The sequence below is a fragment of the Chamaea fasciata genome, unplaced genomic scaffold (genome assembly GCF_029207755.1).
Source record: "Chamaea fasciata isolate MVZ Bird 193981 ecotype frontalis unplaced genomic scaffold, bChaFas1.0.hap1 SCAF_6, whole genome shotgun sequence".
Lineage (NCBI taxonomy): Eukaryota > Metazoa > Chordata > Aves > Passeriformes > Sylviidae > Chamaea > Chamaea fasciata.
Genome location: NW_027094091.1, coordinates 53,612,689 through 53,639,865, shown reverse-complemented (window position 1 = coordinate 53,639,865; position 27,177 = coordinate 53,612,689). Strand labels below are relative to the sequence as shown.

Here is a 27,177-nt window from a genome sequence, read left to right as displayed (position 1 = left end):
AAGTCAAACTAGGTCTACCTACAGCGTGAGACAGGTATTGTTGTCATGGCAAATGCTTTTGTTTTGCAAGGAGATTCAAAAGTTTTTACCCTTGAGCCTAGCTGGACATCTTCTGCCTGGAATCCTTGGCAGAAGAATCCTCTCTCAGAACTGTTCTTTGCTTGAACAAAGAGTAAGGTATTTCCATCCAATTATTTTCCTGCATTAGTAACAGGATTACTAAAAATCCATTTTTTTCTTTATATCCTTCCACTTTCAAAGCTGAGGAGTCTTTCAGCAATTTAATGTATTTGGCTACAGTTCTGCACAGGCATATGAGCCCAAGATAAGCTATAACTGTTTTTTTAAATTGATTTTTTTTCCTCAGGCAATATTTTCATGTTCCCCCTCTAATCTTTAATTGGAAGTCAGAGTTAGCATATTGATAACTTGGCTCACTCTCCATTAAATTCTGTTTTGAGTGCTGATAAACTAATTACACAATTTTGCATAAGGAAGCACAGGCTGAGGAAGTTGAAGCAATTTGATGCCAAAACACATTGCCCATTAAGATATATCATGCTGACTGTTACAAGGACATACTTACTGTGGTCCAACCAACCTGCTGACCCAGGTCTGTAAAATACAGTGTAACGATGGAGGAGACGGCAAGGCTTTGGATGCTGACGGAATCCTTCAGAAAGGGCCCATCTGCAAGGACAGAAATGAAAGAGGAGATGGCCTGAGCAGGTACCCTCTTGGGGGCTCAGCATAATGCTGAGGGCTACCCTGCTAGTGGTCCAGCTGTAGGCCTGGCTTGGATTCTGATTAACTTTGGTGGCTTGATACTTGTTCTCCAGGTTAGCAGCTTAGAGCTCTTCCATGAGGGTTATTCCCTTCCCGTTTTAACAAAAGCATGAGGCTGCCATGACACAGGGCAGCAATGTGTGACAGTTGTACACACACTGCTGTCTCTGTTAATCCGGCCCATTAGAGACAGGCCATGCAATCACACAGACAACTCCACAGAGCACTTCTTGTTCTGTTTTGCAAGACTAATGGCAAAGTCTGTGTTACACAGCGTCTCCCTCACTGATATATTTTGCTGAAGCATTTGCATTCTCAGGCTGTTTTACAACAGACAGTTCCTGATGATGAATGCAACTTCTTGGGCAAAGGCTCACGATCCAATATTTCTTTGCTAGATCTCTAACCTAGGCAGACCAGGTGTATCTGAGCATTACATTACTGTTTGCAGTATTTTGAGGCATCTGCTTCCAATCCCAATGGATCTAGAGTGTGCAGGCAGACACATGAAATAGCAATATTTGGTTTTCTTTTTTTATACATATAGGCAGTGTGCTGGATATTGGAAAAATCTAACAGCCACTGGCATAGGATGTTGCCATGGCTGCAACACCTTTTTGATCTTTTTCTTTATATGTGGTCTCCCTTTCAATATATGTCTGTTGACTGTTTACATCAGTCAGGGTGCTAAATTCCATCAGGTGCTGAGCCCTCATTTTCTATGGCTTTGCAATTCTACACATCCACAGACCAAACAGCAAACAGCCTCTGGCAGCTTTATCTTCCACTGCCATGTCCACCAAGAATTTGTGGTCTGACACAGAGGCTGCCTCTGGCAGCCAGTTGCATCTTCTGGTAAGGCAGTGAGCAAGTATTAAAACAGGTAATGCAGTGAGGGAAGGAAGGGAGTTAATGGGCTTAAAACTGCCTTGTCTTCATTATGTGATCATGCACTGTATTCTGGAACATTTCACTCAGTGGTTATGAAAACCATTAGGTTCCTTCATTAATGAGAAAACTAATAAGTTAATAATTGATGTCAGTTAATGAGAATGTACTAACAGTTCACCCAATAACACCTATAGAGAGAGCAATACTGTGAGGAGGAGAATCTGCCAGAGGATTAGTAATGCATTAGGTGGCTGTATTCAGCCATAGAAATACTTACTGCGTTCTAGTTGCAGGCCAACACGGGATGGGTACCACTGGGGACCTGTTCCAAACACAAAGCATGGCTGTTAATTTCATGACAGAAAAGCTAAATTTCTGTTAGGTTTGGGGGTTGTTTTTTAGCTGATAGCTACAAAAGTGAGATGGAATTAAAAACACCTCTTTTTTGGTCTTATCCATACAAGGAGAATACAAGAAAGCTGGAAGGAGCACACAATACACCCATTGGAGCATAAATCCCTTCTCCCATTTGAATGCTGGAAAGGCCAATCTCAATTCTGAGTACTCCATCAGCACAGCTTGTGTGTGCAGCACTGGGAAGTATAGAGAGGATACTGTTTATTACTGTATTTGCCAAAACTTGGTACTAAATATATCAGTCTTGACCCTCCTTCTAAAAATATGCCAGAGCTGGAGTCTGGTCCAGAACTTGGTGTTTCTCATTTAGGAATGTAAAACCTGACTAGGGATGTGCAGCTTGTGTTAATTCTCAACACAAATTAATCAGGGAAACAGACACACAGAAAGTAGAAGCACATGGGCAGCAAATACTGGGTGATTTCTGACTTCCTTGATATCCTCAACTTGAGGATGTTTCCTAGAAGTATACTTTTAAATGCTCTAGTTTAAAGGTCATTCCAAAATGCACAATAGCAGTCGGGCGTTGTTATTGGATTTCCTTTGGGGATTTTGAACAGAGTCCTGTCAGGTTGGTCAAACAGGTACAGGTCTCCAGCTGCTTTTCTTTCCGTTGGTGTCAGTGTGAGCTGGTAATTGCCACCGACACACTGCAGAGGGGATCGTGGCTGTTCAAGTTGTTAACTTGGCCAGCTCTTTAGTTCCTCTATGCAGAAGGCTGTGCTTCTAGAGGTGTGCTGCTGAATGAACAATACAAACACTCTGCATCACAAGGACAAGTAACTTTTCTTAACCCATACACACTCTTCAGTTTGCTGTTGAAGGTTTTTAGGGCTGACCTAGCACATCATTCTGGGCTGACCTGCAGCAACGTGGTGAGAACTTCCATAGGCCCATGGTGTTGACTGACATTTGAGAGAAGCAAAGATTGTCAGAGAAAAGCGAGGAACCTGTTGCAGTATCACCACCCCCAGCCATTTCTACCACATTTGTCTTTATTTCCTTTGACATGCCTGAGGACAGTTCACATATCCTGAAGGAGATTTGCTTTGTCCTTTCAATTCAAAACCTATGTGAAATTGGTCAGATTTTTTTTTTAGACGTATCTTACAACTCTTAGTGATCCTGTGTTTAAGGTACAAAAATTCCCATACCTTTAAATAGAAAAAATTGTTGCCAGTGATGGTGATCAAATGTAGTAACATTTGCCCTAAGAAGCTATGGGATCTCCTTCCCTGGAGGTAGTCAGACCTCATCTGGAGATGACCTTGAAGAGTCTTATAGAACTTTAAAATTGGCCCTGTTCTGAGCAGGACCCTGGATCTGGAGATGAGCTCTGGAGGTTGTCTCTACCTAACTTATTTCAGGATGATGAGGAGAGTTTGTTCATGCTGCCAGCTGGAGGGGAAGGGAGCTGTACTTGGTGTGCACTGTGCAGTGACACTCAGCACACTCTCATTTCAAAAGCACTTGGTCTGACTTTTGTAGGCAAGAACAGGCATTAGATGAACCTATGAACCAGGGCTAATAGCAGGAGGTGAGACATCCATCAAGTAAGTTGCAAACATCTTTTTCAAGCTACCACAACAATCCATGGCTATTAAAGATAACAAAGGGAAGATAGAGAAGGAGCAGCTGTCTGACTTGTCAGGGAAGATATGATTTGCTCCAGGACAGCAGATATCAATAGTTATTTGAGGGCCTGAAATGCAATGTATTTGTGTTAAATTGGAATCTTCCCCACAGGTCCCCCCTTCATATCACAGTATGTTTCAATAAAAGTCAATTTACCTGATCCTGTGGCAATGCTCTTTTAGGTATGGCTCATAATCTCCACAAGGGCAAACAGAGGTTGTGCATTTAAGCACGTCATCCCACATTTCCAGTCCTTTAGCCTCAGTACACCATTATGTTCAAACATACTCAAAGATTTAGACAGATGGAAGTGTGCCTTTGCTGCTGCTCATCTGCAGTGACCTTGTTATTACATCAGTGTGTCTCTGGTTTTCAGGCCGTGCTTGGAAAGCTGCATGCATTCTTCTAGAAGGGTCTGGAATTAGCTGTTCCTTCCCTGCTCTTACTGTTGGTGGGGGGGCCACAAGCTAATGTCAAGTGGAAAGGCTAAATGGAGCAGAGGACAAAGTCCAAACGCTTTTCTATGTTGGAGTGAGACCACCAAAGCCTCCTACTTTCAGTCTTTATTGTCAGCAAATTTTAGCAAGGCTGTTCCGAGTGTTAACTGTCCAGGGTCCTGCAGAAACCAGCATTGCTTTCTGGGGAGAAGTGTGACCCCCACCAAGAGTCTCTTCTCCTAGCTTGATAAAGCTCATTTCAGATAGGAAATCTGACACATTCCTAGGCATCCTGCTCACCACTTGGAGACAGTCAGACAAAGGGACACTGACCCCACCTGTCACCATTTATTTGCCTTCCTCCTATGAGTGTTTTCCACAGGGATCCTCCAAAAATCTCACTAGAACAGCTCTGGATTTCTGTTTGGCAATGTGGGAAGCTATTCCAATCTAGCCTGCCTATGGCAGACACACATCCCTCTTATTCCTATAGCAGGAAAGCTCTCTTTTCTTTAAATAGTGAGAAGAAGCCAAACTGAGGGACTAATTATCACTTGTATTAATTCTTGCTACCGCCTGTCAAAACGAGAGGTTGATATCAAGAGCCAGGGCTGTCTGACAGAGTAGCTTCACCTGTCACCAGCAGGAGTTCAGGAGTGCATGTGGAGAGTCCTGCTCCCAGACAGGGTAAACACACACACTCGCTAAAGGCAGAGGCACAGCTGTAGCTGTGGGCAGCATTTGAGGGCCTCTCTGCACTCCCACACCTGGCAGAGCTGCCCTTGCTTCCAATCTAAAGCTGAAGGGTTTCTCTTTTGCAGGGTTGTTTCGGGGCGGGGGGCGGGGTTTAGCAGTGTTTAATTCCCACTACTTTTCTTATTAAACGTTTTCCATTGCTGCCTCCTGCAGAGATTAATGGCAATCCAAGACCATGGGTGACAGAAGTTTATCTTGTAACTTCTGTTGCATCTAAGATCTGGCATGTATTAATATTTACTTTCTGACATTGTGACAGTGCATCAGAGCTCAGCCACAGCAGGTCACAGTCTCTGTATAATCCTTGTGGTTAGCAGAGCTGTTCAGCTCCCTTATGCAGGGTTTATGGGTTTGGATATGTATTTCACACTTGGAAATAAGTTGAAAAATAACATTTCAGCTCACGTTTATCCCAGACTGGCTTTGACTTGGAAAAGCAGCTGTAGACTGTCCAGAGAATAAGAGTGGCCGTGATGGTTCAAACCACCGGTCTGTTTAGCCAATATTGCATCCTATAATGTTTAGTCAATATTGTGGTTCCTCCACATGTATTGCATTTCTAGCATTTATGTAAAACAGCTTTGGTTCCTCTCTTTGCAGCATCATTGGACAGCTGTTGAAATGTCTTCCTAGTTTTCCATCTCTGATTACTTCTGCTCTGCTGTCTTATCCTTCTCTGGAAGGCTGTTAGCCTCAGACCCTGATATGGTCACGCCTCACCTGCAGGCACATTGGCACCTGAAAGTTTTGCCCATTCCTCAGCTGAAAAGTCATTCACAAACTCCTTGAATTTAAGTGACATCAACTTCATTCTTCTTCACTGAACAACCTGGTTTAGCTAAAGTTGTCCCTGATCATGCCAGGGGGACTGGACTAGATGGTCTCAATTTCAACCCAAACTGTTGTACAGTTCTGTGAGTTATTCTGTTATGATTCAGGCAAAGTTATGTCTATGTGTACAGGCTTCCATTAGTCTGGAAGTGCAATTATGACAGGTCTTAAGTCTTTGACCATATTCCATCTTCTCTACAAGGAATTTGTTCCAGCTTTGTGTTAAAAGAATCCATACATTTATATTAAAAAGCATTTAAAATACTTTAATTCTATGATGTTTGAGGCATCGTAATTTTTCCAAACAGGATGGTATTTGCTTGGAAAGCAACTCAATGTTTACTTTTAATGACCTCTTTTAAAAATGGATATCAGGAAAAAAAAATTAATTTTGTGGGGGTATTTGTTGTACCTGTCCATATTTAAAAGAGAAATTAAAATACAAACAAACTGATAGGACACATAAAAACTGATGGCCACCTTTAATTTTTCCTAATGGAATTACCTATTAATACTGGCTATAAAAAGGAGATGTAGTGCTGTCAACATACCAGCTAAAATGACAGCCTCAGTGCCATGCTCAGCTGTCAATACCACTACGCAAAAATGCACAGAAAACTCAATTCCTGCTGCCCACATGGTTTGGTTTTTTCACTGCCTGTATACTAAAATCCCAGTAAATGAATCAGCTAATCAGACAATCCTAAGAAGCAAGGACCATAAAAAAGGCCCTATGCAGCTTTAACACTGTCCAAAGGTACTCTATCCATATGACTCAAACTGACCTTAATGTGTGCTCCACCACTTAAATATCACAAGATGTTTTGAAAATTTAACAGCTAAGAATCTAGATACTTAGTACTTTTCAACAGTTGTGAAATTGAAGGAATTGATCTAGTTTTTATTAAGTTTTATAAAGAATCTTCTACAAAAAAAAATAAAAAGAGTGCACTGTCTCATCTGCAGTAAATTGCACAATCAAATGTCCATTTGTCACAAAGTATTTATGAAGTTATGTGAGCCTGTATGAGAACAAAGGTAACGTGATGAAGACCTCCCTTGCTGGGAAATTAGGTGTGCTCCTTAGAATGCAGACCTGCAAAAGCTTTTCTACTGGGGAGAGAGGAGTCTAAGAAATGCAAAACACAACTGACAGACACAATTTGGAGATAATTAGCAGATTGACTTTCCATCATCAGCTAATTTTATTACCAGTTAAATTGTTTGCTTCTCAATGTATTTCACCACCCATGCATCTCTAATAACAAATAGCCTTAATAATTACAAGCAATACCTGCTGTGATATGAATAGGGTGATATGAACAACAAAATTACTATAATCAATCATCAGCAGCATGTTGTTTAAATTTGCAGAAATAGCAGAAATTCCAAGGAACCACTGCAGCCCCAACCTCTCTTATCTGATCACAAAAACATTGCTCATGAGCTGAGAAGTGTAACAACACTTGCTCATGTGAACTGAGCATGGCTGAAATGCGTTCCTCAACCTTAACCAGATGGCAGTTTTGATACCCATGTAGCAATAAGAAGAGTTTGCTAGGAAAGATTCACATTTTAGTATGTGTGGGTATGCTGGGTTTGTGCACAATATATAGAGATAGATTATCTTAAAACTTGCTGAGGTCTTTCCTTGACAAGTAAACACTGAACAAATACAGTTGTCCCTTGTCTGTGGCCTTAGACAGTGGCCATGGTGTTGTCTCCCTTGGTTGCAGCAGCCCTGTCCGAGAGTTCCCAGGAACACTACTGGAACAAACAAGGATAGAGACATCACCATGCTAGCAACCACAGCCTTTTCAGGGCTGAAGTTTGTGTAGTCTTGCTTCACTGAGCTGACAGCAGGAAAAGCAGGATGCTGAAAGGACTCAAAGCTATTACTTTCTGCTTTTATTTGGAAAAAAAAAAGGCTGTGTGATTTATTGTGCTAACATTGCACTCGAGTGATTCCTGAGCATGATGGCAGAAAGCAAAGCACACTAAAGAAACCACAGTAAAACTAAGCTCGGCCACAAGATCAAGGGAGAAAGTATCTGAAGTGATTACTTACTGTGCTTGCCTCCACTGTAATAAATGGCAGCTGCTGAGAGCTGCAATCTGAACCACCGGCCAACTTGAAGAATTGCAGCTCTCAGCAGCAAGCCTGGGGCAAGCAGGGCCACAGCATCTCTCCACACGGCCCCTCTCAAAAGGCCCTCTTTGGCTGCAGACCAAAAAGTGTTTTGCTGCTTTGACACACTAAGTGCCACCACAGTCACCTGGGTCTGTTTTCCAGGTCTATTGACCAGCTCTGGCCAGGCCCCTCCAGGTACCACTCAGCTGACACCAGACTGAGCTCCTGAGCCCAGCAGCGCTCACAAGGGTCAGGCTACCGATTGTGTGCTGCTTCCACCTCTTGCTAAATCTTTAGGGCACAGGGCTGACCTTGGGAGGGCACTTTCTGCATCTGGGATCATTCAGCTAGGCTGTGTTTTCCTTGCCGAAGGACCTTTGAGGGAGTGTATCAGAATATTTAAAGAGCAGGAGCAGATCTTGAGCTAGATCCATTTTTTATGGGAAGTTAGTGGAAAGAGCAGATCCAGTGTGCCCTGTTCAGTAAAATCTCCGCAGAGTACTGAAATGGATGTTGTTTCTAATGGCTCCATAGCTGGGGATAAATCCCTTTTCTTTGTCAGCTTTTTTCTCTGCATCTTTTCTCTGATTTGTTTCATTTGTAAGCTTTCCAGGGAAGATCTTTTGCCATGTGTTTTACAAAGACACCTTGAACTCTAGTTGCTATGGGGACACAAAAAAGCACTTTCTTAATGGCATGTGGAATTTGAAAAATTAGCTGTTTGGTCATAAGCATCCATTTCTTTCCTTTAGTTTTTGCAATATGTGAATTCATCAAGCTACAACCACACTGCAGGCTGAGGGAGAGCAGTCAGTGAGCTGGCTGAACTGATGTCTCCAGACACACTGGCTAAGACCAGCAGCTCTAAGGACAGGATCTGGCCCAGAGCATGCACTTCCCACAGACTACTAAGCAAGTAAACCCCAGCCTGACTGAATATCTGGCTAAATGCTTCTGGTTTACCTGTTCATTTGATGATTATTCCCATTGGTCTAAATGTTTGAAATCTGTGACCATCCATTTTTCCTACATAAAGTCATGTAACAATCACCCTGGCAGCTCCACTGAAGCCTGACAGAGTCTTGTCCAGAAGGTTTCTCGGAGCATACCTAATGTCTCTATAGCACAATGCACATAATTCCTGCATGCATTCCCCTTAAAAAAGCTGTCAGAATTTTACCTTTCTTGCCCAAGATCTGGCAAAAAAGGATAGCCCTGTCCATATGTTGGTTCCTGGGAGTAGTTCAGCTGCTGTGACTGTGCCCACATGTGAAGCTCCAGCCTGCGGGACTCTGCACTGCACCTTGAGTCACAAATTTATTCAACTGCATTTTCATTTTAAAAAAACTTATATAAATGTTTGAACGGATGAGAAACACTCCCCCCAAGCCTTTTTTTTTTTCCCCAGTGAAAAAAACAAATACTTCAGCTATATTCTGATCAGGCAATAATGGACAAATTTCTTAAGAGTCAGCATAGTTTTTCTCAATGGAGATTGATTCTTATTAGTGGTAAATAGAATATTATTTGTCATTTGGATATCAATTTGTGTCACTAACAGATTAACCTTTCACTATTCCTTCTGAAACAGTCTGCAACTGAAAACAATGGTGGAATTTCAGACAAGCAAAAAGCATCAGGAAAAAAACCAACCATACATGCAACATTTAGATGCATATGTTCATATTTTTCTACATTGTTTTTTCTATGCACTTCCAAAGAATAAGGGAGAAAAGGGAAAAACCAGCCCTGTGCATTTCCATTTTCCTTGTAGCCTGCTGCAGAAAGCATAATTAATTTTGATCTTTCTGAGTGAATTTGCATTTAAATTAATGTGCGTGGGCAAAGGAAGGGAAAGGGAATGAGGCTCACCTTTTATTTCATTAATAACAGCCACAGACCAGAATACAGAGAAACAAGAAAATAGGTACTCTGACAAACCTGGAGCAGGAAGGAACTTTCCCATAGGGGACTGCCCTTCATCCCAGTGCAGGGAGGTGAGGAGGTGCTGAGCTCGTGGTGCTGCGTGGGGCTGGCCAGGACAGCAGCGTGCCCCCCACAGGACAGTGTCACTGCAGGGCACTGCCCCAGTGACAGTCACACTGCAGTGTGGCAGGGGGTGGTCAGTGCAGCTGGGCTCTGCCTAATGGGTAGGGGCAGTCTTTGGACCGGGGTCCCCCAGGGAGGGCTGTGCCTGTCACCCGTGCACTTTAACAGCTCTGGGTTTGCTTCGTGTTCGCAGACAGTCATGCTCTGGCTCTGAAATGCCAGCCCAAATTAAAAGAGAGATGAGTAATTTATGCCAAGGGAGGATCTGTATTCTGGTAGTTAGCTTTGCCTTTGATTCTCTCGTCTCCACAAGTCTGGAAAGGGTAACAAGATAATTGTTCAGGTATCAGGGAATGTGAGAACTTGAGCAGGATTCTCTTCCCAAATATAAGCTTTATCAGTGAAGCCCTCACACAAAGGGCAGGACAAACCCGAGAAATTGCACATTAAGGAACATACATTTGCCAAACTAAATATGTGTTTCAGGGATGAAAAATATTCTTCCTTCTCCATCTTCTTGTCCATAATTCAGCATGGGATTTCTAAAAGAGCAGCTCAATATTTGGTGGTTTATGGCATCGCTTGCTGTCTATCTCAATCCATAAATGCTCAACTATCTGTGCTGGTGTGGAGTTGCCAGCCCAGACAAGGTTTTCACTGGCAGCAAAGCAGAGCATTTAAACACAGTTATCTTTTCACCCTCGTGGTCTCAGGAAACACAGGCAGTTAAGATATTAAGGCCTGTTTTAAAATGTTGTTCCTTTTAAAACCTTTGTTCATGCTCATCCCATGCCAAGTTCTGAGGGAACAAACAGTGCTGTGCCTTGCAGTGTCATAGATATGCTGTGCTTCAGGACACTGATAACACAGGTCACTGCTCCCTCACTCCAGAAAGCTGTGGTGTGACTGCTGCCACGATCAGCACGGCTGCTGAGTGCATTTAGGTAGAAGCTCTCCACAGAGCTGCAAGAGGGACAGAGAGCAGAGAACTAGTGAGGTCAGTGTTTCAACCCAGTGCTGTGTGCATGCCGCCTGAATGTGCTCCGGTGCCAACAAATGTTATAGCAGGACTGGGGCCCTGCTGGTTTTATATTTCAGCATCAGAAAGTACACAGTGGCCCAGCAATCACAGCTGATACAGGAAAGATGGCTCAAAAGCTCATTTGTGCCTTCCCCGCTGATGTACTGGGCAGAATCCTACCCCAGGCTCTAGCTGTTTCTTTAAAAGCATTCCACAGTCAATTAGCTAATAAACTATGCTAATTAAGTATAATTTTCTTTCAGTATTGACTATCCAGGGGATATTACTCTCTCCAGCCACTAAGTTAATCAGGATGCTTTTCCTCACTGAACCCCAAAGCAATGTGGGTTTTGCATCTAATGGCCACACCAATGCCATCAACAATTAACTGAGCTCATTTGAATTGACACAATTTTGTCCTCAGAACAAATTGACTTCTCATAAATTCATTGGTAAATTCACCACACTGAAAATTAATCCCCACTAAGTATAGGGCTAAACTGTCATTTCTCCAGGAGCAGTGAGAAAAAGGCAGCAGAGATCTGCCCTGCTCTGGCAGCAGATCAGACACTAGCATGGGAGCCAGAGGCTGTCATGTTCCCGTGTCCTTCCTGGGAAAACTTTATCAGGGCTGGTTTAATTCTCCCATCCCACCACTTTACTTAGATTGTGGAAAGGCTTTTGTGCCTCAGAAGCATTGCTGTGAGGCGTGAGGGGACCTTATCTCTCTCTACAACTCCCTGAAAGAGGTGGTGGGAAGGTGGGGGCCAGGCTCTTCTCACAGGCAACCAATGACAGGATGAGAGGACATATCTTCAAGCTGAGCCAGGGGAGGTTCAGGCTGGATATCAGGAGGGATTTCTTCATGGAAAGTGTTCTAAACATTGGAATGGACTGCCCAGGAAGGTGATGGAGTCACCATCCCTGGAGGTGTTCAAGAAACAGCAGAACGTGGTGCTTAGTGTTGTGGTCTAGTTGACAAGGTGGTGATTTGTCAAAGGTTGGATGCAATAATCTCAGAGGCCTTTTCCAACCTAAAAGTTGTTCAGCAAAGTCCTTTTCCATGGCTTTACAGGCACAGCCCATAACACACTTAATTGTGCTGGTACTGCTTGGTGAGTTTTCATTCTTGTATCTGAGGGATGATGTTTCATTTCAATCTATATGGCAAACCCTTCATGGTCTTTGAACACCTCTACTGCTTTCCCTCCGTAAATGTGATAGACACAGCTCATCCAGACTGTTTGTGCACTCTCAACTTGCAGTCGAATGACAGAACATAAAAAACATTGCCTTCCACTACTATGCATTTAAACCAGAGCAACATACGTTGCTCCAGTATAACTCACACATCATTTGTTTCAGTGGTGAGTAATTTTCAACAGCAGATATATTCAATATCATTGCAACTTGGGGACAATTTAGAAAGAAGCAGAACTCTGCTACATTATTTTTACTGTGAATCATTTATTCACCTTCTTGTCTTTGATGCATTGCTTTCATTAACTTGAAACAGTTGCCAATACCAAATTTTGATTGAAAGCTTTCTTATTTTGGTTGTTCTTAGGGTTTCTTTCCCACCATGCACAAATAAGAAAATAAAGACAGAAATAGGCTACAAATACGAGAGAGGGCTTGCATCTAAACAAATGCAAAACAAACCACTATCACAGAGTGAGAGCTTTAACATGAAGTTCTGAACAGCCCCCCTTGCTCTTGTGCTTACATGACCCTACCCCTGGAGTTGCAGCTACTTGTTGCATCACAACTCTCGGCCCCACAGAAGGGAGGGGCTGCTAAAGCACGTCCAGGGAATCCATAAGGAAGAGAAGATCAGGGAGAAAGTCTGAACTTAGAAGTTGAAGCTGTTGCTTCTTCTCTAGCCTGTCTAGCAGAGATGACACCATAGGACTTGTCATTTATCACTCTTGTTGTCACAGGTTTTCAAGGAGGTGGGCTCCTCTCACTCTGGCAAGGGAGATTCACTTCCTCTCCTGCTATCCTGCACCTGTTGGCTGTCTTTCACAAGAATTCCTGAGATATTGCATATACATCCATTCCAAGCAGCTCTTTGTAAGAGAAGCTGTTGGACCTTTCAGTAAAGCCACATGCCAACATAGGTGTTCAAAAGTGCAGAGACTCCTGTGAAGAACCTGAGGTAGAGCACATTTACAGCCTCAGGTGACCTTGACCCTGCCTTAATCAACAGACATCTCTCTCATTAATGGACATGAGATTCTTTTCACACTAATGAAGGCCCACTGGGGCTTTTAGCATCCTGAGTTGCTTGAATGAACATTAAGCCCACGAGTCTGCTGGTGAACACCAGGTTAACACTGGAAATGAGTCTGTTCTTCAGACAAAAAACATTAATATCTGAGTGTAAATTGATGTAGGAGCAGTTTTAAACCCAAAACTACTTTGGCATCTCCTGTTAACAGCTGAGTAGGCTGTAATTCCTCAAGACTGGATATTCCTAGGGCCTGGATTACTTCTATCGGGCCTCCTACTGTAATTTTCTCAGTTGCACCATAGGCACTTATATAAAGCACATTGTAAATAATAACAGGCAATTCTGCAAAACAAATTTTGATGTTTTTCATCTAGATCTGTCAATTAAATCTACTGAAAAGTCAAGAAAAGCAAAGAATCTAGCTATGAAATTTCCTTTTCCTAATGAGGCATTTAAATAGCATCTCACATTTGTTCTCCAGTTGTTTACATAGGATGTCATTTGTGATGCATTGTTGGAGCCCTGGAAATCTCAGCTGGGAACAATATCCCAGAGAGCAGAGGGGGGACAGTTCTGCTCCAAGCTACATCTCAATAGATTTGCTGCCTTTTCTTTTATTATGTTACTCATCTGTAATCCTGCTAATGAAATGCAATAACATCAGATGCGGCAGCTGTCAAAAAAAGAGAAATAATGTGAATTTTCATTAAACTTTTTGAGTTGATCTTCACTTTTCCATTGCTGATTTTCATATTGCTGGTTTTCTGAAGGTCATCTTATTTCTATAAGGATTTAATGGATAGTCTGGTTTTTGTGTTTTAAACACCTTGTTCCCTCTGGTTCAATAGGTCATTAAACATATATTTAAGCCATTCTTTGTCCCAGACGTTTCTTACAGGATCACAGCCAAAAAAGACAAAAGACACCAAGGTGGATGAAAGGCAGGTTAATTATTCCTATTTTATAGATGAGAAAATTAAGCTCAAAAGGGAGAAAGTGTCTAGCACACAATCAACCCCTGTCAATAGCATGACTCCCATTGGTCATGTCCTAAAGACCAAAGTCTTAAAGACCACATTCATTTCAGTGTTAATCAGAAGACTTCAAAAGTCCTAGGAGGCCTTCTGGCTTTTATGATTATCTTTCAAAGACCAGAATGCTTTAAACTTCTGTCTCTGAAAGTCTTGTTTAAAGTTCTCTGTGCCCTGCTTCTAAATCAGATTGGTGAGCCAAACCACCACCATAGTCTCCTAATTTATTAATGAAATATTTTTGCAAATGTGTGTGTATTTCAGAAAGCAAAACATCATGAATACCTGATCAGATGATTTTCAGACTACTTTTAGTGTCTCTTTCTCCACAACTTATGAGATTCAAGTGCTCAGCAAAGAAATGAACTGCAGGTGCCTGGTCTGGTGCTCACTCTCACTTTTGTTTTCAGCACCCCAGCTAGAAATGTCCAAATGCAATATCTGGACCGTAGCACTGTCAAGAGGCATGAGTCAGGCTTGAATGGGAGGCTCATGACCACAGCTCAGGATGCACAATAGTGTCTGTGAAGTGCACAGAAGCTTCTGGAGGGCTTATGTGATGGGCTCCATGCATTGTCTGTCCCTTTTGGAACATGGCCCGAATCATTTTTCTCTAATTCCAACACAGAATGGAGTGTGAGGTGTGTGGTGCCTGAGTATAAGGTAAATCTTCATTCACTTTGAAGATTAAAATCATGAGGTTAACTCAGTTTGGCTTTTCCTTTCTTTTAACAGTGTTAGGTCAATGATGCCATTCTCATTTCCTGACTGGCTGTTACAAAAAAGTGAAAAAAATTCCCAGCCTTCACAGGAGGGCTTCAATTATTTTGACAGCCAAGCCACAAATTCAGGTCATGCGAATCTGTACCAGCAGACAGACTCCTGTCTTTTTTATAGAGAGATTTGCACAGATATGTCACAAATAAGCTGAGAGGAGGTTGTCCTCCTGATGCTCCTCCCTGCACAGGATAGAAATTAAGTTACTGGATGGGCTGGTCTTGTGACTAAAGCCCCATCCTGAGGCAAAAATTTGGGTCCCTGTTCCTGCACAGGCAGGAAGCAATTTAGTCATGGATGAGATCTCTGATTGTGAGCTGGGAAGGAAGAGGGTAGTAACTGGTTTGAGTTTTGTGGCCGGAGCTGTTGCTTACTTTGTGCTTAGAGCTGGGAAGCAAAAAGTAAAGAATTTCAGAAGATACAAGCCTCACTGTGGCAGTAGGAAGAAATTCAAGGAGTTTCTAATAAACTGAGTTGGATTGACAGGCATAGGGAAGCAAAAAGATCTTAGAATTGTGTCATTTGAAGGATACTGAAATTCATCAGGAACTAGCATCCTATTGATCTCTGCTGTGTGACTAAGACAAAAGAAAAAGAAATTATAAATGTAGTATGGAATAAATACCATGTTTCCTCCTAATCTAGTAATTTCCATTTACAAAGTCAACACAGATGAATGAGCAATTCACACTGATGAAATCACCATACTTCTTAGTGCCCATTTGTAATAACTGCCCATCCCCAGTGATTCGCCTTCATTGTGTGATTTCCAATTGAGTTGTTATGAATGCAGAGAGGGGAGAATTTATTGAAAACAATAGCTGGATGTGACTGCCAACCCAATGTGCTCTGAGAATCCATACTGGGGATGTAATGCTGGGTCTCTGAGCTCTGCAATCAGACGCCTGCACAGCAGGATATTGTCTGTCATTTGGAAAACTCCTTCATATATGGATTTTGGGCAAGTGTGAACTACTTAGGACACAATCAGGGAGGAAGGAGTTTGAGAGCTGATAAAAGCTATTGACTTTGTAGCTGCCTTTCTGTCCGGGGAGTGCGTCCAGCTCAAGGCGCCTCATGGTGGGATCAGATCATTGCCCTCTTTCAAATATTTTGGCTTTCTCAAAGCCTGATCTCCTAATATAGGACAGAAGAAAGATCCCTCTGGAAGGCTCTGTGCCCTAGATATAACTTATTTGGGTCTCTTTGGTTTGTGAGACACATGGCTGATTGACAGGCCAAGACTATGAAGTCGACTTTGCTGAGCCATAAATAGCATAATTCAGCTTCTCTGAGTCCCCAGCAGATGTATTCATCAGGCACATGAGTCTCTCCAGGCATCAAAATTGACAGATTTCATTAACTTTCTGCAACCTGAGAATCCAGCTGTAATAGACAGTGTGGAGAAATCAGAGGAACTGCAGGTTCTCAGCAAGACTGTGTTATCAGACAGTCCTGATTACACAGAGCCGGTAGGCAAGGACTGGCTTAGCAGTCACCGCTCTCCCTGGTACTGCTCTTAATGACTAATCCCCACAGCATCCTTCCTCACCTCTCTGAGCCTTGCAGTTTAACATCACAGCCAGCCTCCAGAAGGGAATTACGTGATGCAGTACAGTCATCCGTTCAAGCAACAGCTCTGCATCCTGCTCTTGTGTGTCAGCACAAGAGGCCTGGCAAAAACCAGTTGTTCCTGATGCCCTTGCTGTTGGAATCCTGCTACTAGATCTCAGGTGTCATGAAAACCAGAAAAGTTGCACATTCAGGATATGAAAACCCTTAGCAGCCTTTTTAGAAAAGAGGAAAGACAGAGGACTTTCTCCACTTAAAGAACTAATTTTAGTACTTCTTGTGCCTTGAGCTGGGCTCACAAAGCCTGCCTTGTGATTTCTAAGCAATAAGAGATTCTCCTCCTTACTCTTCACCCTGTCAGCTTGACTTCCACTGTTCTGTGTTTTGAAGATCTGCTTCAGGGTTCTGGGTGAGCAAGGACCCGTTGGTTTTAAAATGCTGCTCTCCCTGCAGCTGTTGAGCGTTGCCTGAGCTGAACAGTACTGATAAGCAACTGGGGGTAGAAGTGAGCTGAAGGCAGTAACAGGTCATCTTGTAAAGGGAAGAGAATTGTGTGATGTGGTACTTCTGCTTATGTTTTCCTTCTGAGACTGCATTTGCTTGCATTAGGCAATAAACCTCTTGTACAAGCACCTGGAAGTCAGTGGGAGTGTTTGACAGGCTTGGTGAAATGGTGTGGTGGAAGCGCCTGCACGGGAGTCCCTGATCTGCCTTTGTTGCCGGCGGTCAGACGGAGTGTGCTCCAACCAGGTGGTTTGCAGGGGCTGCCAGTTCTCCTGTGGTTTCTGGTACACATGCAGGATGAGAGCAGTAGGTAAAACCTGGCAGATGACTCCTAACACACAGCCCTACCATGAGGAGGAGGCTGAAAGAGAGATTGGTCCCATCATGAAGAAGGAATTGCACTGTCTTTTTGCTTGTCCTCTCTCTAGAGAAAAGCAACAGAAAATATTTCAGCAGCATTCCAGGGAACATGGCTCCCAGGATCTCTATAGAAATATCTGTAAGGAGCTGTTATAAGATGGTATAGCAGAATTCTGAAGTTTCATATTGTTCAGAAATTATGCTGTTTATTCTTGAGTGCCATCTACTGACAATTCCGTCTTAATGATTTGCTTTCATTGATACTCCTTATTTTGAATGCCCTGTATAACTTCTGTTAGCTTAGATGTTCCTTATTCCTTGAGCACTTTATTTCCCTCTGTGGACCAGGATACCCTTGACATGATGTTTACAGTTATCTCTCGAACTTCCCTTTTTCCTTCCACCCATCACCAGGCTTCCTCCCTTTCCTGCCTGCTCCTTCTCCCTGGAGGGCAATTTCTGGCCTCCCTATGCTCACCCTTCTGGCTTCAAAATGTAGCTGCACTTGTGCTGTTCCCCTTGAGCAGGAGGTGGCCTCTATCAGTTTGCTACAGCACTGCTGAGATCTTATTTCCCCCTTTCCTTTCTGCTCTTCCTCTTCTTTCAAGAGCTTTTTCAGCAACTTTCATGCGGTAACCTTGAAAATATTTAATGATCACTGACTCCACTATATTACCTGTTTTAGAGGTATTTTATTTTAGTTATGTGATATTTGAATTAGCATTATTATTGCAGTTTTTCATTTTTTATCTGTAAGATTTCCTCCCCCAGCAGTCCAATACATTTTGTAAAGGTAAAAATAAATTAAAGGTGAAAAGTTATTGCCAAGGACAAGAGCTTGAGAAGTTTAGCCTACAAGATATTTCTTTCCCCATTGAAAACATAATCTGTATAGATAAAGAAAATGCTAGGTAGCTAACTCATTATAAACAACTGAGAAAATGGGTCAAGAGACCTCTTTCTTACACACTCAGTTTTTGGCTTGGTTCCATCTCTGCCAGCTAGCCATAGGAAAGAAGAAAGTTCTAGTCTCCTAATACATGGCACCATTTTGATTGAGGCTTCTTTGCCTGTGCCTCAGAAAACTCAGCATGATGGCCAATGATACCCTGACACTCAGTTGCCACTCAGTTTCAGGCAGAAAATATCAAGCTGTAGAAGTGTAGACATTCGTCCACAATGTGTTTATATTGTGGAACTCCTTCCCAGAGGATTTTGCTGAGGTCAAAACTGTAAGTAGGTTTAAAAAGGATTAGACAGACCCATGGTGGGCAGGTGTGATGTGTGCTATTAAGCATGACAGCCTGGCTCTAACATCTGTTACAGAAAGCCCCTGTAGAGCTGATGGCTGGAGGGGGCTGCAGCAGGGAATCTGCTGTTCTGGGCTGACCCCAGTTCGTGCTGCCTGACCGTCTCATGGGCAGTGGCTACAGCAGCCAGGGGATGATTTAAAACAGCTTCAGTCTGGACAAAGCCTTTGAATTCCCATGAAAATAGCACTTTGTCTTAAATGGTTATTCTCCACTAAGATCCTTGAATCTCCAGTGATAAAACTGGGATTGATCCCCTGGACTCAATGCCACAAAAAGCACAAGGTTAGGCCTTTCTGGGGTTGTTTCAGTAGAGACAGTTTTGCTGAAGTGAGGGCTGAGGAGTATTTCAGTATTTGTTCCTGGACTTCTGAATCCATATTCTGCCTTTTGTATAAACACACATCCAAAACTAATGTTTTACTTATCAGTAAGATGAGATTGCATCTCATTTCTTTTATTTTAATGACTAACAGCCTGTGCTGCAATTCATAATTCAGTCTCTTTTCTCCTTTCTTGAATCAGGCAGCAAAACCTGATCAGTGACAGAGATGATACTTGTGAAATTGCTGCAGAGGGGTTCCTCTCACTGAAGGGTTGACAAGATACCAGCTGAGGGGAAAGCTTAATTGCATGGGTGATCAAAGGAGAATGTAGGAAGACAGGGAGACTGTAAGGGGGTGTGCGTAGGAGTGTGTTTTAATGAGAGATTATAGGGGAACATGTGAGTCTGGCACACACAAAATGACAGGAATGAATGCATGAGCTAGTACAAAATAGCATGCTAACCAAAGGCATCCACAGATCAGCTTCAGCCCCTTCTCAGCCCTTGCCTAAGAGAACTGTATTCTATTAGCTGTCATCCCACTAACTATACAAAGAGAATAAAGTGAAGGTTTGATCTTTGCAACTGGGAAAGGAGGAGGGGGGGAACCTCATGAGACAACAACATCCAGGCTGAACTGGAAAAGAGAGATCAAAGCAATGAGCAGAACTGAGAAGAAAGGACACAGGACAGTGATATGGAGTACTCCCGGGAATGGGATGAATTGACGTAAAAAATGAGAATTTAAAAAGCATTGAAGGCACTTGCCAGCCCTTCCATGTGCTGTAACACACTGCACTGACAGAGGTTTGGCTCATGATGTGTACTGTGCTTAGTTGTATGCTTACTGCCTTACTTTATACTCAGCTCCACTTCCATCACTGGGTGTACTTGATGAGTAAGATGCCTCTTAATATCAAAACAGGTGCCATTAAAATGGCTTATATACAATCTCACGTCATTTTAGTCCAAATCCATTAAAAACCTCATTACAGCTATATTGGCATAAACCTCTGTGCCAGTGTTCTCCAACTGATTTGAACTGCATCAATATAAATCCAGTTTCAATTGATTTAAGTGATTCTAGGCAGAAGTGCACTGCATTTGACAAACTGATGGGAGGACATACCCTTACTGAAATATTAAAATTTCTGCACTTGATCTTTTCATATTCAGCAGTGTGGCTTTTGAACTTTTGCCATTTTGTATTTTACAAGCCCTTACAGGGAGGGAGAATAAGTAACTTTAGAGCAGTCAGGTTAACAGCCTTTCGCTTCATCAACTGAACCCATGTGCAACCACAGATGCCTTAAGCTTTAGTATTTTATAAAATTATAAGGACACAGGAGAAGCGTAATGCTTTTTCTACTTACCCTACTCTGAACTCAAGCCTATTACTCACTGACAACCTTTTTTTTTTTTTCTCCTGTAAAAGGCATCTAGCCTTTAGTTGAGCATGCCCTTTTTTTATAAAAATAATGAAAGCTCATTATCTGAGATGCCACTCACTAGACCAGGTTGCTCAGTGCCCCATCCAACCTGGCCTTCAACCATTTCAGGGATAGGACATCCACAGCTTCTCAGGGCAACCTGTGCCAGTGTTTTCCCACCTTCTCCATAAAGAATTTCTTCCTATATCTAACCTAAATCCCAGATGTTATTTAATCACTCTGAGCTCAAGTTCCCCACTACAGCAGCTTTCTGGCCCATGCGGTCAGTTTGTGGCCAGCTTGAAGCAGTCTATTGTTAATTGAAGTTCATCCAGTGTAACACTGGAGGAAGAAATGCAGTACCGGTCTTGAAATGACACTGTGTAATGTTAAAAACAAGATAAAAACTACTGCCCCTCATGTGCTGGCAGTGATAAATTATGCAGTTCTCTCCTTTCAGACTCTCCCATCTGCAACAACTACAATAGAACCTTAGTTCAAACAGTATTCTTATTGAGCACTGGAGCTGTCAGACCAGTCTCAGCTTTTGTGTGAGATTCATGAAAAATAAATTTGACAATTTCTCTGAGTGAAAGGCCTCTAACCATGTCTCCAGCCTGGTAACCAGAGTACTTACATGCTTTGTGAAATTTGTGTTTCACATCAAGAAGGGTGGATGCTGGAGGCACCTGGAAAAGAAAGCAAAATGCATGCAGATTAATTTTTCTTTCTTCTTCAATTTGGGATCTCTTCTCCACTCTTCTAATGAAGAGATGCTTAAATTTGTCTGCAAGTCCTTCAGGCTAAAATGAAAAAAAATCAGCAAATTTGCTTTCACAGGTTGGTATGTTATTCAGGATTGTCCAAATTTGGCTTAGACATCACCTGGACCACCTGTGCTTGGTCGATGGAAGAGTAAAATCACAACGGTCAAGAGGGAAATCTGCTGGCCCTGCTTGATGCAATAGTTGCCCCCTAGATCAAACCAGTGGGAAAACTTGAAGGGTTCAGCTTAAAAGTTAGGTTGACCATGCTGAGGTCCATGTCCTAGAGACATGAAAGCACTCTCTGGAGAGAGCAGCAGCAAAAGTGGTAGGTTCTGTCCTTTCTGCCTGAAATGAGTTTGCTTCTGCATGCTTCTGTTCATGTGCACTGTGAAGCAGTTCAGGTGTCACAGTTTTAGAGGGCAGTCTGGAGGCTTTTTAGGCTCTATTTTATTATGTATATTTATTTCTTAATATACTTTGTACAAATTACCTGAGAAATACATTTAGAATTTACTAGAGCAAAAGACTTGGATTTGCCTTTTGTTTACAAGGAAAGGCAATGGGACTCTTGAGGAAGTAGCATGTTGAGTTACTTATTAGTGGATTGTGACAATAACCATGCAAATAAATAGAGAAGAATGTAAGAAATTCTCCTAGTAGAGACAATTTAGCACCTTAACAAAGGTTGTTTAGTTGAAAATACTGAGTTTGGAGAAATACTGATGCAACAAAATAAAATTGCTGACTCTAAAGCAACAAATCAGTACAGAAACAAAAGTTTACTCTTATGTAATTTGACACCCACACAAATATACAATATATGTGCTATTAGTACTTATGAGTAGCCCAACTTGCTTCCAGTAATATGAACAGGCAGAGAGCTCAATGCTGATTTCAGTGATCTAAAGATGTAAAATGACACCTGTGCTAAAAGGTAGTAAAGTACAGATGTTTTCTGAGTTTTTTCTTGGGTTTAGATGAGAATACTTTATTTTCCACAGTTACAGAGGGTTTTACTGGGCTTTTACAGAAATTGCTGTAAATGAAACTCCACCTAAACCCTGACTTCTCTCTTTGATTTCGCTGCTAAGCAATGCCAACTCCACCCAAATCAAGCCCTAGGCTCCTTGAAACCCAGGATTACCCTTTTCCTGTCCCCAACACCTGTGTTGACCCAAATCATGCTGAACTGTTTTAGGCCAGACAAAAGACACTGCCCTTGGAGACCCTTTTCTTCCTAGCCACAGGAAACAACAGAAGGAAACAATAGAAGGAGCCATTTTATCTTCCTTAGTTCAAAAAGGATAGAAGACATTTTATCTGTGTTTATTGCAGTTAAGCCATTCCGTGCAACACCCAGCAGAACAGCACACCTCCCATAGTCTCCATGTATTTTTCTTGCCATGTGTGCAACCTCTGCGGACTTGAATACTGGAGCTGGAGGGGTTATGTTCCCAAAACCTCTAAAAATGTCTGAAAGTGCTTTCTCACACTTTGTAATCTCACACCTGTGAGGCCTGGAGCCCAGAATCCATCTGATATGAATGCAAGCACTGTTAGCTGGCAACACCTATTCAGCATATAAGCCTGCAGACCAAAATCTGTCATGTGTCCTAGCGCAGGGCAGATGTGCAGGTATTCAGAGCTGGCATTGCCAGCTGAAGAATGGGGATGATCTTTTCCAGTTTGATGGATGATGAGCTGGCTTTCTAAATGCAGTAGAAGCCACATTGCTGCAGGGTCTGCATCCCTACAGATCAACACCTCACTGTGAAGGGTTCTGGGATAGAGTAGCTAGGGCCAGCCTATGCTCTGGAGGGCTGATCAACCAATTTAGGCAAAGAAAGCTGAAAACTTGTAAAACTTAGCACGCTTACAGAGCAGTGCTTGCTCAAAAAAGAGCCCAAGTCTCCATCTCCAGCTCTCCTGAGTGTGTTTTGACTTCAGGGCAGAGCTGCTCTCAATCTGTTCAAAATGTCTAGTCCAGCCCTTGTTAGCAACTCTACCTTTACATCCCTCTCCCTTTTATCATCCTGAGACAATCAGTGCTTTCTCCCCTCCAAATCCTGCTGTGGCAGCAATGGGACTCGTATCACCTAGCTTCAGCTATTTAAAAATATAATCCAAGCTCATGTTTTATGTCTACCTGTGGAACCACCCAGATGCCTCAGGTGTTTAAAAGCTACAAAGCGCCCGAGTATCCTGCTGCAGCCCAGGAACTGGTGACTGTGCTTCTGGGGGGTGATGAGCAGCACCTCTCACCAGTCCCCATCTCCAAAGCCGGCACTCACACCCGCAGCAGCAGCTGGAAGGAGCGTGCTCTGTCCATCCCTGTGCGAAGCAGAGCTCGTTAGCAGGACACTGCTGTGCCTAGCTACATGCAGGCTGCTTTAGGCCAGAGCTGGTTTGAGCGCTGCCAGCCCGTGCCCGGAGATGTGCTGGGCTTGTGGGTCGCAGTCTGGCAGCTCCATGCCGGCTGCAGGGGCCCTGGGAAGGCACTGAGCTCACATCCAGCCAGGAGGGCAGCAGGAAATGTGTTTTCTGAGCCAGCTGGCTTCGAGAAGGACCCTTCCACTTGAGACAAACTACACAGGTCACAAGCTGAAAAATAACACAAATACTTTCCCCCTTCAGAATGGGTTGTGACATAGAAGAATCGTGGTGTCCTTGCCCAGGCAGAATAATGAGGCGATAGCCACAAAAGAATGAAATACATTTTTTTATGATCTTGATAATTCTGTGTCCTTTTTTAAAGACCTCATAAAACAACCAGTGAAGTTATATTTTGTAATATTGATCAATGAGAAATGGATGCTGAGACACCAGCTTACTACTAAGAGTGTCCAATTCGTAGACCATTAATTATCTTTTGTTCTTTTCATTGTACATCAATACAAGCTAAAGAATTGTAAGGACTGGGAAAGCATCTGCTCTTATTACCCTTTGTGCTAACTGAATAAACCCCCCTGGAATATTTCACTGTAATTATTAGTCGTACTCTCTTTTCACTCTGAATTATGTCTGAAAATGTTATAACCCTTTCTTTCCTCTACTTCAGCACTTTACAAATATGCAAAGGCAAAGCAGAGTGAAAGACCACTCTTAGTTTGTTTAAAGCAAGACAGATTTCTGCTTTTATTTGGTATGTATCTTCCACAGTCTCACGGTCAACCCAGTTTTTCCCTATAACTTTTTCACTTGTAGTCTAACACCTGATTTAAAGTGTAGTCAACTTTCCAACAAGTGATTATCATGTGTAAGGTTCAAGACTACTTTATTTCGAAAAAAAAAATGTTATGAATAAATGCATATTTTACAGCTTTGGGTTGCAGTCATTACACGTTTCATTCAGAAAAGGATGATTTCAAAATGTCAGATTCTGGTTTTCCTGTACTTTCACAGCCAGAAAACTTTTACTTTTCCATTTGAGGTAACTTTTCATTTACAGGAATTCAAGAATTAAAGGACCTTCTGGGTCATCCATACCAATTCTGTTCTTCCTTCAGACACCAATGCACAAAGCATCACATTTCTTTTTAAGATTTAAAATACCATATTAGTACTTTATGCTATGACTGAAGGAAGAGCACTAAGTGGAAGATATTAAGGGAACTTAATACTGTCTTTTGTGAGTCCAAGCTAATCAGATAGTTATCCACTTTCATACCTCTTTCACATTTATAAGTCAAGGAATTATGCCTAATCTGGTGATCTGTACGTAATTGCATCACACAGTTCTTGCACTAAAGAATTATTGTAGGGGTCAGAGGTCAGCAGAATATCAATAAGAATTTGAATAATAGAATTTCAGCAAATAAGTAATCTTTCATTCAGCATTTCTCTCTGAATACTTTTTTCTCTTTGTGATGTGTCAGTGCCACTGCACTGCTGAGTCATCTACTTTGTAACAGGCATTTTCCATAATTGCAGAAGTTCAGAAATTCTGCCGCTCCAGTTGCTCATTAACCGCTGCCCCATCTTCAGCCAGGGTAAATCTGGTCAAAAGGGTGACATCAGTTTATTGCAGCTGAGGATCTGGCTGCAAAACAGATAACCAGCTAATGGGAAAGCCGGGTAATTTCCAAATTCAGCACTCAACACATACTTTACAATTACTGCTTTTGCACCCTGTCCTTGTTTTGGGACTGTGCTGTATTCTAAAAAACCAGCAGCATTCCACAGCAAGTTAATTAGAAAAACACCTGTTTTACCTGATCTCTGTGTTTTGTGAATTTTACTTCTAAATCAGATTGACTCTTATTGTCAGTCTTCAAAGTCAGAATTAAAAGTTGGCACTGTTTTGCTTTAACCTTTCCTAGTGTCCCACGCTGCTGTCTTGGTGAACCAGTGTGCTGGTCATGCCCAAAGAGATATAAATAAATGAGCTTACCATGGGGGAATGACATAGAGGTAACTACATATAGACATGTGCTGTCAGCAGCTACACAAAGGCCTTATCTAGAATCCAGTATTTTACTCAGTAGACTGAAATGAAGTGGCTACCAAACAACTGGCTCTGACCTCAATCCAGCCTTTCCAGAAGCAGGAGATATTCCGAATTGAGGTTTGAGCTGAGGTTGTTTCCAGCACACATACGTAAGTACTATGTCACTGAGCAATCTTCCAGATTATTACCTGGTCACATGAACCTTGGCATATGAGATAATCTGACTAATATTTCCAGTGATTATGGGCCAAATTAGCTAAGAATACACATAACCACATGCTTGCTGCATGCAGTCATGTCAGTTTACACCAGCCAAGTTTGTCTCTAAAGATGATTAATTGTTTTTGTACTGCTAACTGGATATTTCTATTTTTTTTTTTTTTAAATCCTCTTTCTTTGCAAGAAATTGTCTGAAAAAGTGTCAGGCACCATAAAGGGCTTTTTCTCTCTTTGCTGAAGATGAGAGTGGAAGTAAAGAGAATGTAATTCATTAGCAGAGAGAAGGTGTGCAGAATTCAACATGTACACCTATTTCTGAGCAAATCTGACCAGATTGGTATATCCCCATGCCCTCTGACTTTTTATTAAGGGGAGTTGAGTAAGGTTACTGTTCACCTCAGCAGCTGAACAGCAGAACCTGTCAGGAAGCCTCTGTCACAACACTTTTCTACCAGGGAAATGGAACTTTTCTGGCAAAACCCTGGATGTTTAAATTTGTGTTGACTTCAAATTTTGAAAACGGAATAGAAATTTATAAAAAAATCTGCTTCTGGCACATGCTGGGAATTCATTTTGTTGTGTTATATTCCTTACTTTTGATTTCTCATCTATATGGAACTTTCATTACTTCTGCATTATTTTATGACACATCTACCATGGCAATGCAAAATAATATAGCACATGGCTCTCGTCATTGAAAATAACCCAATAGGAAATAATATGCAAATAAATGCACTATTAAGTTGTAAAATAAACTGAACTTGAAATATTTATTGTGTCATAACAGATTGAAATATTTCAAAACTAATTTGTAATGCAATCTTTCCCAAATTCCACCTCATCAAAAATTCAAGACTTTTTTTTTCCACTCTCATTTTCAAAGGAAACAACATTTGGGATATGCACTTAAAAACAAAATAGTTAACAAAAACTAAAGTAATGTAAACCACAAATAATAAGGTAAACTTTAAGAAAATTACAATATTTTATTATAAATAAATATAGTGCTGTTTTATTGAATAAAGCATAAGTAATAAAGAATAATAAACAATAATTTTGACCCATCAGGAAGAAAGTGAGGCTTAGGGTAGTGTTTATTTTTTTGTTGGGATTTTGATTTCCAATTCTAGCACAGATAAAGCACATGACTTAGCTGGGAAACCTCTGAATTTGTCTTCTCTTTTCTATCAAATATCTGTTTAGATTTTTGTTTGCTTTTTTATATCTACACGCACTGCTAAAATTAAA

The 27,177-nt window shown here is 41.9% G+C and overlaps 1 protein-coding gene and 1 long non-coding RNA gene across 8 annotated transcripts in view; one reads left to right on the top strand and one right to left on the bottom strand.

Moving 5' to 3' along the window:
- The window catches only part of LOC136291387 (uncharacterized), a 278,854-nt gene that overhangs the window by 227,742 nt on the left and 23,935 nt on the right, over positions 1–27,177 (top strand). The gene's annotated exons all lie outside the window — the stretch shown is intronic.
- TECRL (trans-2,3-enoyl-CoA reductase like) overlaps positions 1–27,177 on the bottom strand; it is a 61,800-nt gene that overhangs the window by 27,006 nt on the left and 7,617 nt on the right. For 4 of the 5 annotated variants that reach the window (XM_066186409.1, XM_066186407.1, XM_066186411.1 and 1 more), the window contains exons 2-4: positions 21,134–21,185; positions 1,955–1,999; positions 587–690 (exon numbers count right to left, since the gene is read on the bottom strand). In XM_066186409.1, the coding sequence (XP_066042506.1) occupies positions 587–690; positions 1,955–1,999; positions 21,134–21,185 (201 nt within the window). The remainder of the gene's footprint in view (positions 1–586; positions 691–1,954; positions 2,000–21,133; positions 21,186–27,177) is intronic. The other variant, XM_066186408.1, reaches the window with a different exon arrangement.